The sequence below is a fragment of the Phalacrocorax aristotelis genome, chromosome 1 (genome assembly GCF_949628215.1).
Source record: "Phalacrocorax aristotelis chromosome 1, bGulAri2.1, whole genome shotgun sequence".
Lineage (NCBI taxonomy): Eukaryota > Metazoa > Chordata > Aves > Suliformes > Phalacrocoracidae > Phalacrocorax > Phalacrocorax aristotelis.
In genome coordinates this window covers 180,572,590-180,590,024 of record NC_134276.1, presented here as the reverse complement: position 1 = coordinate 180,590,024, position 17,435 = coordinate 180,572,590, and the positions used below count along the sequence as shown (strand labels likewise).

The window sequence follows — 17,435 nt, the reverse complement described above, 5'->3', positions numbered from 1 at the left end:
ACAGAGTATGGCTGCACACCTGAAGAATGAAAACAAACTGACCCTGAAGCTGTACACTTAAATGGGAGTACTTTATTGGTTTGATTATCTCCCCTCAGGAAAAGCAGTCTGCTTTCCCAGCAGCAGCTGCTTGAAAATAATCTGATTTACAAACAAGCGTGTCAAAACCAGCACTGTGCTTACTCCACAGGAAAAATCCAAACTGTTAGCACTTAAACCCAAGAAGCTCCCCTCCACAACTCCCCAAAGCACACATTAAGCAAAATACAGCCCGTATCATTAAAATAGTAAAGGAATACAAACTGACTGTTCACTCAATTTTTGGATAAACAGAATTATGAACCTTAAAAATTACTTTCCTCCATATTAATAAATTTTAAACCAGTACTAATCTAAATGCTAACATATACGATACTGAAATCTAGACCCATTTATCGAAGAAAGCAAAAAAAATTACTTGAGAGCAGCATCTCCTTTTAGCAGGGGTATTATCAACTTAATGGAAATGGTTTTAAAGTACAAAGTTATTAATGGTATATAATTTGGTAAACTTTGATCTATACATCTTACCAAGTCTCATTAACCATCCATGTATGTGAAAACAGAAGATGCCTTGGCATTTCCTCCAACACTTTTGTAGTTCTTTACCTGAGCAACAGAATACTTTTCCCTTAACAGTAATAATAAAAAACCCACTGTATTTTTCCAGAATAACTAGATTTTCTCTCAGGTTGAATTCTTCTTAGTGGATTTTAGCTCAGCATATGCTAGTGTCATTACTTCTAAAAGAATAAATCCCATTTCCTATGCCCAAGTTATCGCAATAGACATGTTTCACAATTTGTGGGCAATTACAGAACGTGGATCCCATCCTGGATGAGATGAGGTTGGACAAAGGTTATGCTCTGTATCGATGAACGGTACTTCAACAGGCAACATACCACAGGACTGGTACTGTAATTATTTCCATCCTTGAAATGAGACACATTTTAAAAACACAAGCTTTCAGGGCAACTAAGTTCTTGCATCTGTCATCGCATGTTATTGCCAAGTAATATGCAACCAACTGTAGCTAATCACATATAAATGGCATCTGTTACGCAGTCATGCAATATTTTATCCTATGCCCACATTGTAAAGCATGATAGATAAGTATTGTTTTAAGAGGAATAAAAGGCTACTGAAAATACATATGGAAAAGTAAATTCTCATTTACTTTACTGAAACATGGAAAATGTCTTAAATAAAACTATTTTATTTCCAACCTGTGCATTTGCGTTCTCTCATATTAATAATAAAAGAATCAGTTCTACTTTCAGTTCTTTAGTTCCTACAATATTTCAGTTGCAGACAGCAGTGAAATACTTCTTTGTTCCAACAGATTTCTCTTTGCGAATTAACGTCAGGGTGACACGTTGTCGTTTTACTTACAGAACTTTCATGAAGCCTTGGTGTTGATTTCAGCATATAATCTCTTCCAAGTTACATGTTAAAAGCCCTTTTTCATTAATTACCAGATGGTAAAAGTGACGCAAATCGGTGCAACAAAGTAATTTTACAGAAGAATTTGAAGGATACGGTGAGTTTACAGAATCCTTTGGTTCAATTTACTAAAAGACAAGTTACATTGAGAAAGACCACATTACAAAAACCATTTACAGTTTCATTATTTTTAGGATTTCCTTTAGCACTTTCAGTGTTCACAACATAAAAGATGAAGACCGTTCCCTGCTCAAGAAAACAAATAACCACAGACACTTAGTCTATTCAGAGGCACTCAGCTTGCATTTTTTACTTTTTTTTTAGGTTGGCAGACGCCAAGTTGATATTGCTTTCATCATTTGCTGCTGTAACAGTCTCTTCAAAAATTCATGCAAGGCAATAAATTATACCTGGTGGCCAAGCACAAAAATATAATGTACTTATCTGGGATATTTATTTTGCAAGTAAAATATTCATGATGTTACAAAACTAGGATTTTACCAGGCTAGGCCTTTGGCCAATTTTGATTTTTTTTTCCCTTTAACACGCTGTGCCTTCAGCTTCTTTCTCTGCCTGGAATGCATCCATATTGGGTACTGTCCATGCTGGTCTAGAAGAGTTTTTTTGTTTCGTTTATTATCTATGTCCATTTTGCAGTCATCTGAAAAAGAAAGGTATTTATAGTGAGCAAAATATATTAATCAGCTTCATAAAAGCTATTTTGTTAATAGTTTCCAAAAAATGCTAAAAATATCCCTAGACACACAGTATTTGTACTTAGAGAGCTGAAGGCTTTATACGCCAAAAACGCTTTCCAAACCAACACAACTGCAACCCAGGAACTTCAACAGCTGACAGTAAATATGCAGAACTTTCCCTGAAGGCCCATGTCTGGGCAAAGCACCTTATTCTTTAGTCTGCCATCTGTTCCAATACTGTGTGTGAAAACATTGTGTGTGGTCTCCATCAAAAGCTGCGACCATACAGGAACCCATACGCCTACTGAAACATATGCACAATTAAATACTTTTTATGATGCAATGTTTAAGATCTGTTCTAAAAAATTAAATTAATTTGAGTGGAAGATGAAGACAGGTAAAGAGAAGACAAAAGAAGGGCTGAAATACAAGGACAGTACAAAGCATAAGCCAGCAATGCTACATCTGCCTCAAAGAGCATGAGATCAAGTCTAGCATATTTAGAGAAAGAAATATAGAATTAATCTCTAGGATCAGGAAGACTGCCCGTAACACAGTCACTCCCAAGAATGGCGTCCCCAGCTACCTAACAGCACATGAATGTCACATCTCAGTGAGACAACAAGGCTACAAGAGGAGCACCTTCTTAAATACAGATTTGAATTGTGCTCTACTACTTAATTTCAACCTTGTTTCCAAGCCATCCATGTGCAACTCTAAAAGCTTTATCACGAGTTGTTACAGAGAGGAAACAAGACTTTTTATGTTGTGCCTGTCTGATGTTGGGAGACAAAGGTCATGAGGAAAAGGCCAACATGCTGCTTCAATAGTTGGAAGTGTGCTGATAGTCGGCTCTGCACCAGGGAGCTCCTCAGGGAGCCCTAAACCTGGGATACGAATACTTGCCATCAGCACAGCATCAGCACAGGGGCCTACTGCCTGCTGGCACAACCAAAGGCTGATCAAGCACGGGATGGGCAGCAAAGAAAGTCCCAGCTGCAGAAACTTCCCAAGACATCAGAGAAACACAACGTGAGGCCTTCTGAACAGCATTGTTTTCCAAATGTCACAGGAGAGATGGCCTCCAATAACCCAACACAAAAGACCCCAAACACCTCAAGAAAATCGACTCTACATAAGCTTCCTCTCTAATTTCTGTCCTATTATATGATTGAGATTAATCTGTAACAAAAATTTTGACTGCAAAAAAGCATATCCACCATAAACGTCAGCTGCAACATTAATTAAATGAAGAAATACTCCTGGACAAAAAATACCAGTTGTTCACATAGCACAACATTTTCATAATACTTTGCCATCTCAAGGATGCTGTAGGAATCAGTAACAGGAAGAAACCTACCGAAGAGAACTGGTCCAAAGACACAAAGAAAACCTATTGAAAGGGTTAGGGTCAAAGACGACCAAGGAAAAAACCAAAACAAACAAATCTATAAAAGTAGGTTATCGAAGCAGACTCAACGCATATGATTATCTTGAAAAACACATGCATGCCCACAAAGTTTTTAAAAAACTGCAACAAACCCATTTTTGGCCAAAGGCTAGCCAGACCTTCTATTATTTTTTTCCTAACAACAGAAATTGAAAAAGCAAAAAATTATTTCGCAGCATGCTGTGAAAAATACCTTAAAGTAACAAAGGAAAATGCCCCTAATATACATGTATATATTTTCTTAGTCTGGAAAATTATTCACCTATGTATGGAAAGTGCATATTCTGGATGAAGCTTTCATCTGCTTCAGTCCTTGTAACATCTGGTAATGTGAACCCCTTGTGTCCACAACAGTTAGTGCTGAGAAGTCCTCTCAAAGAAGACACCACTACTTTCACAAAACCTGTAGTTGTTTTTGTGATATATATATTTTCTTAGGTATTTCTGAGGCTGCTATCTCTCTACAAAGGCCAAGTGAAATCTGTCACTTGTAGAAATGTTGCCAGCAGACCTGGAAGGGGGTGCAGGAATGACAGATAGCCAGGCATTTGCTTCAGAAACTAGGTTTAAAACAACCATGTTTCCTCCAGCTTAATTATCAGTATCAGAAGGCTGACAGGGTTCCAAAACATTTTGGAAATTCAATTCTAACAATCCGATAAGGAACAACTTTTTCATCTGGTTTACAGGACAAATCAGAACCAGACAAACAGATAAAGTTACAGATTATACTCCAAGCTACCCTTAATTGGGCAAGTATTTTTATAGAGCATTCTATTTCCATATTCAATATAGTTTACAGGCTCTGCTATTCAACCCCACAACACTTCCTTGTCTTTCCTAATTTCTGAAACACTGACAAAGCCAGCTGCGTGACTGACAGTGATTACTAGCATTATTCCATAACCCACTGTAGTGCCTCAAGAGACTTCTGCATGCCACATAAAAAGCTCACATCAGCAATACTGTAACGGCTTAAGCTGCATAAATTTGAGAAGCAAAATGAACTATGAGTTAGTTTGAACCACAGCTTTGGAAAGAGAAGGTGTCTTTCTGACTCCTGTCCAGTATGCAGCTATTTAAAACCTTTGTCTCCACTTCCTGGGTTACTTCCTTTACAGATTACATCCTATCCAAGGAATAAGGAGGAAGGTGGCATTATCTTTAGGCACCTAATACCATCCACTTCTGCATCATGTGCAATGCAGTGTTAATTAGCCTACTCAAACAAGGCCCCTACTACACCTACCTTGAACCAGTACATTTAAAAAAAGGAAAAAAAAATCACTCTATTCTTGACAAAGTCTCTACAAAATTACTTGAGATTTCGGTCCAACTTTCCTACGCTTACTGTCCTCCTAGAAATAATAACGGTAAGTCAGATCACGGTGGAAGTCGCAGGCACAACAATATACCGCAAGGCCTCCCTGCGCTCGGGTGGCTGCGACAGAATAACTGGGATAGCGAAAAACTCGCTGGCAACGTGGCCGGGGCGGGGACCCGGGTGCCCCGGCATTGGGAAGGCGGCCTCGGGCAGCCCCGGGCAGCGCGGCGGCTCCGCGGCCTCCGACGGGGCCCTCCCGGTAACGCCGCCCGGCGGGAGCCCGACTCACCCCCCGGCCGGAGGGCTCTCTCGGGGGACAGCACGGTCGCCACCTCCTTGACCTCCTCCATGACGACATCGGCGTTGGTTCCCAGGATTTTCTTCAGCCTCTCCAGCTCCTTCGGCGCGTTCTTCTTCCTCTTCTCCGCCCGCATCTTCCGCCGCCACTTGCTCCTCAGGCTCTTCGCCATGTTCTGCGGGGAGGGAAGAGAAGACAAGCGGGACGCAGTGAGGGCGACGCGCGCGCGGGGCACTGGTGCCATTACGGCCGGGCCGCGCGCGGACAGCGGAGGGGGTAGGGTGCGGGGCGCCCTTCACCCCCACTTACCCCGGCCGTGCACGAGGTCCACCACCCTCCCTCACGCTAGGCCGCTCTCCCTGCCCGCGCATGCGCCGGCCGGCGCAGAATGACGCGCCAGACCCCGCCCCACTGCAGGTTCTACCGTAATTTTCCGAGCGAACGCGCCGTCGCCGCCCGGGCCGCCACTGGCGGGAGAAATTATCGAATCATTATAGAATCGTAGAATGGTTTGGGTTGAAAGGAACCTTAAGAGGTCATCTAGTCCAATACCCCTGCGGTGAGCAGAGACATCTTCAACTAGATCGGGTTGTTCAGAGCCTAGTCCAACCTGACCTTGAATGTCTCTAGGGATGGGGCATCTACCACCGCTCTGGGCAACCTGTGTCACTGTTTCACCACCCTTGTTGTAAAAAAATTTTTCCGTATATCCAGTCTAAATCTACCTTGCTTAGGCCTTTTAACACATACAGTGCAATTTTCTTTAAAATGCCTCTTAGACAACTCCTCTCTCTAGTGAGAAACAGAAAATTTCAGAGCACTGCAGTAGAGTCAGCTCCTGCAAATCTGTAAATAGTCTGAGCCTAGAGAAGCCCGAAGGAGAGGCGTAACTGTAGTCTTCAAATACTTCATAAAAGGCTGTTGCAGTTCTCCAGCCATGGAGAAAGGATCACTTAAGAGGTAGTGTGGCTTAAACTGCAGTTAAGGAAGATTCAGGGTGAAAAGGTGAGAGCTTTTTTGAAGCGTAATCAGGGTAAAGCTGTGGACTAGTTAGCCTGGGGTTTAGGCAGAGGCTGGGAGATCGGAGGTTGCAGGAAACAGGCATGTGCACCTTTGCACTTTTGCACATGCACCTCCTGTGTGCAAGATGTTGGTCTGATGTGAGCGACTGAGAAGCAATAACAGGCTTATTCAGAAAGGCAGGAGACAAAGCAGCAAATCATGATTCAGTGACGCTGCTCATGAGCACAAACTGCCAGGGTTGCCTTTAGTTTAAACCTTTACCCCTTGTCATGTCACAACAGGCGTTGCTGAAGAGATTGCCCGTCCTTCCTGTTGTCCCCCTTTAATTACTGAAAGGCCGCAATAAGGTCTCCCCACAGCCTTCTCTTCTCCAGGCTGAACAACTCCAACTCTCTCAGCCTGTCCTCACAGGAGAGGTGTTTCAGCCCTCAGATCATTTTTGTAGCCTCCTCTGGACCCACTCCAACATTTCCATCTCCTTCCTGTGCCGAGGGCTCCAGAGCTGGATGCAGCACTGCAGGGGGGTGTCTCACCAGAGCGGAGTAGAGGGGCAGAATCACCTCCCTGGACCTGCTGGCCACGCTGCTTTTGATGCAGCCCAGGGTACGGTCAGCCTTCTGGGCTGTGAGCACACATTGCTGGCTCATATCCAGCTTTTTCTCCACCAGTACCCCCAAGTTCTTCTCTGCAGGGCTGCTCTCAATCCCTTCATCCCCCAGTCAGTATTGGTACCGGGGGTTGCCCCAACCCAGGTGCAGGACCTTGCACTTGGCCTTGTTGAACCACATGAGGTTCTCACAGGCCCACCTCTCCAGCTTGTCCAGGAAGGCATGGCCCAAACTTGCCCCGCAGGCCAGTGGCGAGCAGTGGGTGCAAAATAATGCCCAGCCACCTCTGCCCGCAAAGGGTGGTGGGGAGGGATGGAAGAATAAACACATACTTCATCAAAAGGAAAAAAGTGAAGTTTTACTTTTAAGTACTGCCGCACATTTCTTAATGAAACCCTAAGACAGAAGACAGAAATCATCACGCTTTCCCAAAACAATTCACAGTTGTACTTCGATAGCCTCCAGCAAGCTCCAGCGTGGAAAGCATACCCTGTCCCTGCTTGTGATAGGGCACAGGAGGTTTCCCAAGCACTGCATTGCCTTTTTGCTAACCTCTTGCTGACAGGACAGGCGAGCCATAACAATCCTTCCACCTCAACACTGAACACAAAGGAAGAAAGCCTTTCAAAATTGTTTTTACCCTACCTGCCATTGCAGGATTTCAACAGCTTGGAAAGCAGCCACTGCTGCAGGGCCTCTCCCCTGTCAGCAGGCGCTCGCCTGTCCAGCAAGGGCTTACGGTACTCGTTCCCAGCACCCCAAAGTTCTCCAGTCTCAGCTGCAAGAACAGACTAAAGCTTTTACAACTTTTATTGGCAATTAACCTTAATATACACAAGTTGATAAAATGCCAGAATCCATCTAAAAATTATTTTTCAGAACACTGAAAGACAGGCAATAAATAATACTTAAATGAAGAATGCTCCCTTACACTGTTTTAACACTCTCCCAGCTCACATAATAATCTGACAGCTTTTAACAAAAACAGAGTATCTCTGTTAGAGACAGCATTCCATTTTACCAAACAAAACCGAGAAAATTATTTTAGCTTAGTAAAACATTGCACAACGATAAACTCAGACTACCCTTACAAGGTACACACATTTACGAACCCAAAGGAATCATTTCCAGCAGCTACAGAACAGCAGAGAAGGGCTTTCTCTGGAGCAATCAGAAATTGGCAATCATTTTAATCATTAATTACGCCAAGTGCAAATTAAGTGACTAAAACAAGTGACTGAAATAATGTCAGCATGTCAACTACATAAAATATATATTCTAGAGAAGAACTTTAGCTACATGAAAAGCCTTTTTCCTAAGGAGGGATTAATATCCATGGAATGAAAAAGTAATAAAGATTCAGTCTCTAGAAGACAGAACTACACTGTCTGTTGATCACCCAAATGCTATTTAGGTACTTAACTTCATGTACGCTATAGTCAAACCGCACTGCATTTGACTATTTTTTATTAAATGCTTCCAGTAAACGCAGCAGGTGTACGAACAGATTGATGATGTCCAAGTAGAGATTGATTGCAGCCAGTATGTACTCTTCAGGGGATAATTTGTGCATCAACAAATAGGTGTCATAAATAATAAATCCACAGAACAGAAGAGCTCCAGCAGCAGCAAACACCAACTCTATTGTTTCACTGTAGAAAAAAAGCTGGAGGCAAATGAAACATGAAAGGAAAAATTTGTAAATTTAATTTTCTTTTTAATATTAAAAACCCCACATAATGATATGCCACACTTAAGGATACACACTGTCTTTTTACTGTTACGTACACACAAACCAAATATTACAATGACATTCCAATGTTGTTCTTTAGTCCCCAGTCACACAACCTCTTTAACTGAGTAAAAGCGCCTCCACTTAAGGAAGCTCTGGTCTCCACAATATTAACAACAGCAGAAAATTTAGAAGAACAAAATATAATTAAAAACCAGACCTCCTTCCCATTCTCTCAATCAAGTAGTGGATCTCAACTGACAAATATTGTCAGTCAACGCAAATACCACTTTTACATTAGCAAGAACAGGACCCAACACAAGTTTGAATGGGAAATGAATGGTTAAAAGATCACCAGCATCATCTAAATCAGTAATAGATCTGGTTAGGAATTTTCTTCCATTAAGTTATATCGGACCATCCAAAAACTGTTTGTTATACTAGAAGTTAGTTAGATTTATATTAAATAATACTTTTTAACCTTGAGCACAAGGTATCTTACCCTCAAGAAACCCGAGAAGATTAAAATCCACAAACAAGTGAAGAGCCTGAAAAAAGATAAACTGTGAGCAGTAATATCTTTTCTTCTAAATTTTACTTAAAATCTCTTCCCTTCCTATAAAACCTCCTCACAATATACTTGGTAACTAAGTGTCCCTATTTCTTATATGCCAGCTGTTCATTGGTATCAGCAGTAAAACTCAGTTTTATAAAGCTGTCAAAGGTTATGTCCTAAATTTACTTTTAAAAAAAATATTTCAAGCAGCTCCCTTTTGTCTCAGTGAAAAATCCAGGTAAACTAGTTTTCTAGTGTAATACTATGGTTTTAAAAACCATAATCACAGGAAAGAATTTCTTATCAAGAAAGCAGAACTGCATAAAATTAATAATTTGAGATAAAAAACACCCTCACCATCCCCTTGAATTAGTTTCTATTGACCTGTATTTATTATTGTATCTGCAAAGCCTGCATTAAACACAGGAAAAACTAGCTTAAAAAAAAGAAATCATCAATATGACAACATACCCTGCTCCAAATTTGCTGAAGTCTCTCTTTGACTGCAAGGTATATGCAGTCAGTCCAAGAAATACAGCAGTAGTAAGAATAAAGGCTTGCAAGACGATAGACACATCATAGAAACTCACTATAAACAGAAAAAGTAAACTGTCATTTAAAGAACACCACGTTATGGATTTGCTAAGTTATCTTTTGAGGAAACAGAAGTTTAAACTTTCAGACAGGGAGAAAAAAAATCTTAACTGTGAACAAAAAAAAGTAAATTACGGGTGAACTTGTCTGCGCTTCAAAATCATGACCATAGGACTCACAGACCCTTGCACTAGCTAAGTTTGACATTTATAGTATGGCTGTAGCTTTTTAAATGGAGAGATCTTCCCTACTCACAATAAAAAAAACTAAAAAAAACAGAAAATAAGTATTTTAAGCCTAGATATGTGAGGTCTTAAAGAAGAAGCTGTCTGAATTTTTCACAATACTAAAATAAGAAAAAGAAAAATCACAACACAGTCAGTCCTCTGTAAAAGCTCATAAAAGTTTTGATTAGGGTGTAGGAGGGGAAAGATAAGAGAAACAAGTGGAACCTTTTCCTTCTCTCCTTAAGGTTTCCTTTCCCCAACAGTTCCTTTTTTGCAGGAGATCATAAGCCACACTGAAGAGGTTTCATCTTACGCTGGAAGCTATAGTGCAAGGTGATTCCGTTACTTCTCTGCACACTGCCCCATCTCAACCCTGACAAACAAGTACAGAGCTCTCCAAACTCAAAGTAATTTCCTTGGAGGAAACAAAGGGGGAAGGTAAGGTTACTTCACTTGCAGATCAGCTCTGCTGAGAGCTGTCTAATAGAAAAGAGCGTTGATAGCTGTGCCGAAAGAACAGATGGCACAACTCATTTCTCACTTCAGATTTATACGGTTTCAGTTCTGGATCAGAATCCAGTTTTCTCCCTTGATTCCCTGTTTTTTTTTGCTAAACTGATATCACTGCCATTAAAATTTTCACACAGAAGATTTATTATTACTTTAGTCACGTCTGGGAATCTCAGATGGCAATTAGTACAACATATTGGATTCCTTTTCCAATTTCTTTAAGGAATTGGACAATAGAATGGCTACCATTTACCTGTAATAGCAACTGTCAGTGCTTCCAGTAGGGTCTACAAAAAGTAAAAAAAAAAAAAAAAACAATTACGACAACAAAAAAAGCCACAAAACACTTACACAGAGACTTCACATGCAACAAGCCCCATTCTGCTACATAACCCCAGCGCACTACATCAACTCTCTTGTTAAATCTTTGTATATGAAGACATGTTTCATTTTCAACAAGAGAATGGCACTTGTACTGTCTTACTGTGCTGGAAGTTGTTGTGTTACATAAAAATAATACAATATAAACGGAAAATGAATAAGACACAGCCCCTATAGAAAAATGCCATTTAGGTTTTCTACTCAAAGTAAGCAGCATTCTTATTACCCCTCTTACAAACTATTCAAGGGGCTATAAAATTTCTCAGAGCTGCTATTAGAAATTAACTATTTTCAACTTTTTGCATACTTTTCAATATTTGAAATACTTTCACCCAACACTTTTAATATCTCATCAGAGAGCTAAGCATCTGCATTAATTTCCTTTTCCCACTTGTCCTTGTTTTGAAACAGCTAACTAAAAATGAAACGTATTATTGTCTGGGGTGAAGGCTGGTATGGGCCCTCAGCTTTTCTAAAAGGTAATTTCAAATTAAGTTTCATTACAGTAGATGAGAAAACTATCTACAGCATGAGCTAAGAGGTCAGAAATAACAGAACATTTAACACATATTTTAAAACAAATTATCACTCTCAGATTTGAATCCTTCTATTCCTACACAGTGTAATACTTCATCTGTCATACCACAAACTCCTACACCACATTGGCCAAACTGTTACATCACCCCTCGTTACAGTTGCACTTGTTGAAAGTTTTTAAACATTTTACTCTCCTGCAAGAGTTCCAAAGTCAGGAAGCATATAGCTGCGTTATAATTTAAACAGTCTATTTACTTATACAGCAAAGCTGTCTTCCCTTTGTGTCACAAATACAATTTAGGCAACTCCTAATCCACCAAATTCCAATGGTGCTAGCGTGGCTTCTTTTCAGAAGACTGATTCACTACATAATCCAAAATATCCAAGAGCAACAGTCAGCCCATATCTACAAATTTGCAATGTCAGGCAAGAGACTGCAATTTGAGGACAGGTCTGACTGACCTGCCCGTGTTGGAAACATGCTCAGAATTTAGCATCAAAAAGAAAACAATTAATGAAAAAAACACATATGGCTGGTTGCATCTGCTCCTCTGTTAGAGGTTGTCCATTAAACAAATAAGGTAACAGAAATGCCTCCTACTTTCCTACTGAGCAATTTCATAGGAAAATCACTGACATCAATAGAACAATGAGAGCAGCTAGACAGACTCATAAAATCTTGTTCAACCTCATTCCAAGTTCTAACACTCTTCCTAAAAAGATGCTGGAAGAAACCTGGAATAGACACTATCTAGGAACCACCTGTGGATAGAACCTCCAAAAAATAACTCAGAACTTCAGAAGTGTAAGGCCACCACTAGTTTGCTTCAAGGAGTTCATCAGAATGAGAGATATTCTAGGGACTATTAAAATCGAATGTGCACAAATACTTACAAATCCAAAAAGCAGATATAAATTAACAGGGTGGTGGTGTCTGTAGAGGGTCAGTGCCACGATTATAGCCAAAGATCCAAACCCAGATATCAAAAGCAAGGCAGGCCTGTAAATTTTAATACAAAAAAGTCGTCAATATTAAAATAAAATAACTGGAACACTAAAAAAGAGTTTACATGAAGCCAAGTTTTTAAGTGATCACCTAGATGAAGATACTGCTCTGTATATCCAAAGTAAATGCAAAGCAAGTTTTATTGCAAAACTGCTCTAAAACATACCACCACAGATAATCAGTTAAAAATAGTACAGTCACAAGACAATTTTTTCCATACTGAAGCTGAAGATTGCCCAGGAATCCATCACCGGGAGATGAACCCATATGAAGAGGAAAATCTATCTGTACAAAACTAACAATATGTAATATTTTGCCTATTAAGAACTCCACATTCAGGGAGCTGTTTTTTATAAGCACCTGAATTCGACAAACATGGGCACTAACTGCACCAAAGAAAATCAGTGCTGACCAGTAAGTATCGCTATAATGAAATCACTTGAACAGCCCTCCAAACAAAAACTGGACCAAAATCAAACACAAAATCACAACAGTTCTAACTGAGCAGGACGATTTTAAATTGTCAGATTTAAGTGCAAAATTGTAGTTTACCACCTCTGTTGTATACACTATAGCTCATACAGAAACCTTCAGATAGTGTTTGATGCTCCTTTTTGATTTGGGCTTTGAAGTGAAAGTAAAAGCAAAGTTTGCAAGTGTACTTGGGGGAAACGAGAAACAACTCAGTGCTCTCCTCCCTTCCTCAGTTGTTCTTTTTCCCCCGCCCGTTCACCTCAGTTTGTTTTTTGAGACTTGTTTTTTTTCTCATTAAAATCTGAGAGGCAAAAAGAAGCAAGTCCACAGGAATTTCAGCAGACTAGTTTTCAGGAAAAAAAAAAAAAAATGATGGGGGAGGGAGGGAGAGGAATGAGACATGATTCAGCTTTTTGGAACAGGTACCTATAAACAACAGCATTTCACAGAGATTCTAAAAGCACATACTCAGACCATAAACCAAGAAAAGTCAATAACTGAGATGTTCTGCAACTGATGTACACATTTTCAGAGTGTAAATATTAAAATAAGCACTATTAATAAAGTATTGATTAAAATAAACTTCAATGATAGTAATAAAAATAGACTTTAATAATAAACCAAGGAGAAAAATGTCAGGAGGGTTATTTCCTAATCAGGTTACAAAATTTCTATTGCAGAATCAAAACACAGGGTGCAAAAATTTTTAGGAATACTGAAGTGTTCCAGATTAACAAACTACATAAACTATATTAACACATGATAAACAGCCCCATTTCATTTTAGTATTTACCTTTCATGAACAAATGCCTGCACTCCGGTAGAGTACAGAAAAATGGCAGATGTGACTGTGGTCAAAAGAACTTGGATAGAAAGAATGCTGTAGACTTTCCGTAGAAAAGCTGAAGTAAGGAAAATAAAAATTAAACCACTTTTGAGTCACACTTACAAAGTTCAACAGTACATCACATAAAAGTTTTCTATTCGATAAGGAACTATCAGAAAGTCTTTATTCAGTGAAAAAGCACAAAGTGGAAAGAAGCCATTTCTCCTTAAAAATCTGACACAGTATTCCAGCAAAATGACATTTACTCCTGGACATATTTAAGCAACTGCAATTATGACAGAAGACTTACAAAAAACATTTGCAAGGAATTTACTTCAGACTATTTTAAAAACTACATACACCTAACCTCACTAAGAAATTATTAACTGCACGCTTTCTCCATCACATTACTGGTAGCTAATGGACCCAAATGAAGAAAGGTAAACTTGGAAGTTTGTGGGAGACAGAAACAGACATAAACCTTTAAAGAGGAAAAAACTTTTACAGTAATATCTATTTGATTGACCTTCTGCCATGTTAGATATCATTTATCAGCATTTGCAACTTACAGTGTACTGAACTGATATCTACAGATAGAAACTGCTACAAAAAAGTTTTTAAAATTCAGAATTAAGCTAACAGGCTTCATAATTCTAGAATTATGAAGACCGGAGAGTGGTTCAGGCCATACAGATACATCATACAGATACACTCTGTTCTGAATAGATGACCAAGTCCATTAGGCAAAATGCTCTGAAAGGAAGAATAAGCTTACAGTGAAAATCAATTCAATCTTTAATAGCACAGCCTAAACAAGTTTAAGAGCATGTACTACAAGAAGCTCACAGCAGGTGAAGTTCCCGTGAGGGGTTGAGACCTACTTTGTTGTAATAAACTGAACAAACCTAGAAATAGCCTGCTAGCTAGCATAGCCTTCTCCCTATATTATTAAATGCATCATCAATTTTGCTAATGGCAATAAGTCTTTCATATTTCCTATGGCGTCCTTTATTTTCCAAACAAGACAAAACTGTATTTTTATATGAAGAGGTCTCCTGCTTATCAGAAATATCTAATAAAAAGTCCACAGCACACACCTGTGTGTACTCCAGGATGTATCCAATAATGCTGTAACTATTTCAGCAAGGACTACTGATCAGACTATTTCTACAAGAGTATTCGATGCATTTGAGACCTGCACATTAGCAACAAAGAAATATTTCATGGCCACTAATACGACCTTATAGCACGCAAACGCTTCAGCCAAGAGACAGTATTTTAACACCTGACAGAAGAAATTAAAACTCCTCAGTCTCCTGGTTCAACCACTGTTAATTATGGGCACCGATTTTAGCTTTTATACATCTTACGTCCCTTGTTTGGGCTTCAAAACGTATCATTCTGGGGAAAATAAAGTCTGAATCTATATGAGTTTAATCCCTGAATAAAAAGATTTGCCCCCATACACTGAAATAACCAAATCCAGGCCTTCCCCGGCCACTGATCTCTCACCCTCAACGCTTAACGCCCCGGCTCGCCGCTCACAGCCTTTACCCAACAGGTTAAGATATTGCGCAGACCCTGAATGCAGCCAAACGCCACAGGCGATGGGGCTAACGGAGAGGAGCCCGCCGGGAGCGCTGGGGCACGGCACCCCCCGACCGCCCAGCACGGGGCCGGGGGGGCGGCCTCACTCATCCCCGCCCCAGCCCCTACCCATGCGGATGTGGACGCTGGCCGACGCCACGTTGGTGCCGTAGTTGAAATCATCTTCGATAGAGCTCCTCGGGTACAGCTGCTCCGCCGCCATCGCCGCCGCCGCCTCCCCCCTCAGCAAGGGCAGCAACCGCCCCGCTTCCGGGAGAGGCAGTCGCACCCCGCGCCGCCGAGCAGGGCCCGACGTCGAGCGGCCGAGCTCGTCGATGGAAGCTTCCCGCCTTCCCGGGGGGCGCTGTGGGGGCGGCCGCGCCCCGTCGGGGCGCCAGGACGGAGCGGGGGGTCACCGAGGGAAGGGACACCCGCGACCTGCGGCTGTCACACGCGGGGTTTGCACGAGTAGGGTGGGATGGGGCTTCCTATGAAGCCGGTATACTGACATGCACACACCCAGGCCCGCCCTGCGCGTGATTCGGGTGGCCTGAGGAAGCGTCGTGTTTGTCTTTACCTTAAACGCCATTTTCTCTGTCTGTTTTAGGTCTGAAAGGTCCGGGAGGACGTTCCAGTGACTGAAAAAAAATCAGCCTTTTTGCTGGTTGTTACCTTTGATTCATCTCTAGCTGCTACGCAGAAAGAGTTCTGCAGCAAGCGGGACTGTCCGCGGCTGCGAACACATCGCTGCGTTCAGCGGTAGCTGATAAAAGAGGCTTTGGGCCTTCGTGCTCCTTATCAGCGAGCAGACGAGTTTCATTGCTATAAACCTTTAATGCAGAGTAGAATTTTATTCAGGCTTTTCCCTGGTTTTGTGTTCTCTCCTTCAAAGTAAGCTCCATTTAATTCAGTAGAATGCAAAGTTGCTCAACAGTTCTCGGGTGTCACATAGCACTTTGTACAGTCAGACTTTGTACTTGTGGAATTGCCCTGCAAAAGTCACTTGAGATGGTAGCTCACATTTAGAAATACGCAAAAGCTAAGATTTTTGGGATGTGGGATGGGGAGCACAATATGTTTTCCTTTAACTTGTGAATATTATCTAAAGCATGCCAAGAAACTGAAGTGATAGACACTTTAGAAATGTATGTAATAGATCAGACTAAAATAAAGTGCTTTTAAAAGTTGGAAATAGTGGCCTCTACTGTATTCAGATTCTCAAGGGAGAAGTAAATAAATTGTATGATTCTGTGATGAAATAATGTTGAACAAAGTTCTTCTACCGAGTTGACTTAAGATATTACATTTTGGTGGCAAATACAAAAATTATGAATATTACTTTATATTCTGGGAAGCATTTATGGTTTCCCTAATGTCATTTTGCATTTTCAGTTGCTGCAGAGCAGGATCTTTCAGCTTTAATCCTGAATTTGGAGACTTATGCATTATTTGCATTGCTGAATAGTTTTGATCTAGTTACGCTGCCTGCTTTCTTGCCCGTGCCTCTGCAGAAGAACTGCACCGGTATTGTTCCAGAAGAAGCATTTGGAGTTCTGGAAAAGCATCTGGTGTTGCCTTCTCCTAATACATACAGTGCAATTTTCTTTAAAATGCCTCTTAGACAACTCCTCTCTCTAGTGAGAAACAGAAAATTTCAGAGCACTGCAGTAGAGTCAGCTCCTGCAAATCTGTAAATAGTCTGAGCCTAGAGAAGCCCGAAGGAGAGGCATAACTGTAGTCTTCAAATACTTCATAAAAGGCTGTTGCAGTTCTCCAGCCATGGAGAAAGGATCACTTAAGAGGTAGTGTGGCTTAAACTGCAGTTAAGGAAGATTCAGGGTGAAAAGGTGAGAGCTTTTTTGAAGCGTAATCAGGGTAAAGCTGTGGACTAGTTAGCCTGGGGTTTAGGCAGAGGCTGGGAGATCGGAGGTTGCAGGAAACAGGCATGTGCACCTTTGCACTTTTGCACATGCACCTCCTGTGTGCAAGATGTTGGTCTGATGTGAGCGACTGAGAAGCAATAACAGGCTTATTCAGAAAGGCAGGAGACAAAGCAGCAAATCATGATTCAGTGACGCTGCTCATGAGCACAAACTGCCAGGGTTGCCGCAGATGGGAATGG

The 17,435-nt window shown here is 40.9% G+C and overlaps 2 protein-coding genes across 2 annotated transcripts; both read right to left on the bottom strand.

Moving 5' to 3' along the window:
- Positions 1-52: 52 nt before the first annotated feature.
- On the bottom strand, positions 53-5,650 carry LLPH (LLP homolog, long-term synaptic facilitation factor). The gene is made up of 3 exons (XM_075080885.1): positions 5,562-5,650; positions 5,244-5,427; positions 53-2,143 (listed from the first exon to the last, which is right to left on the bottom strand). Exons 2-3 carry the CDS (start codon positions 5,422-5,424, stop codon positions 1,980-1,982), a joined length of 345 nt encoding a protein of 114 aa, XP_074936986.1. The 5' UTR covers positions 5,425-5,427; positions 5,562-5,650; the 3' UTR covers positions 53-1,979.
- A 1,569-nt stretch (positions 5,651-7,219) lies between these two features.
- TMBIM4 (transmembrane BAX inhibitor motif containing 4) lies at positions 7,220-16,199 on the bottom strand. The gene is made up of 7 exons (XM_075080883.1): positions 15,443-16,199; positions 13,694-13,802; positions 12,315-12,420; positions 10,756-10,789; positions 9,643-9,760; positions 9,118-9,163; positions 7,220-8,549 (listed from the first exon to the last, which is right to left on the bottom strand). Exons 1-7 carry the CDS (start codon positions 15,534-15,536, stop codon positions 8,343-8,345), a joined length of 714 nt encoding a protein of 237 aa, XP_074936984.1. The 5' UTR covers positions 15,537-16,199; the 3' UTR covers positions 7,220-8,342.
- Between the last annotated feature and the right edge of the window lie 1,236 nt (positions 16,200-17,435).

Excerpts from the sequence above, each read along its gene's own strand:
- LLPH (XM_075080885.1), bottom strand. The coding sequence starts at position 5,424 with ATGGCGAAGAGCCTGAGGAGCAAGTGGCGGCGGAAGATGCGGGCGGAG. Across the intron at positions 2,144-5,243 it reads GAGAGCCCTCCGGCCGGGGG|ATGACTGCAAAATGGACATA; the intron begins GTGAGTCGGGCT and ends TTTCTTTTTCAG.
- TMBIM4 (XM_075080883.1), bottom strand. The coding sequence starts at position 15,536 with ATGGCGGCGGAGCAGCTGTACCCGAGGAGCTCTATCGAAGATGATTTC. Across the intron at positions 13,803-15,442 it reads CAGCGTCCACATCCGCATGG|CTTTTCTACGGAAAGTCTAC; the intron begins GTAGGGGCTGGG and ends TCCTTACTTCAG. Across the intron at positions 10,790-12,314 it reads TATATCTGCTTTTTGGATTT|ACCCTACTGGAAGCACTGAC; the intron begins GTAAGTATTTGT and ends TACTTTTTGTAG.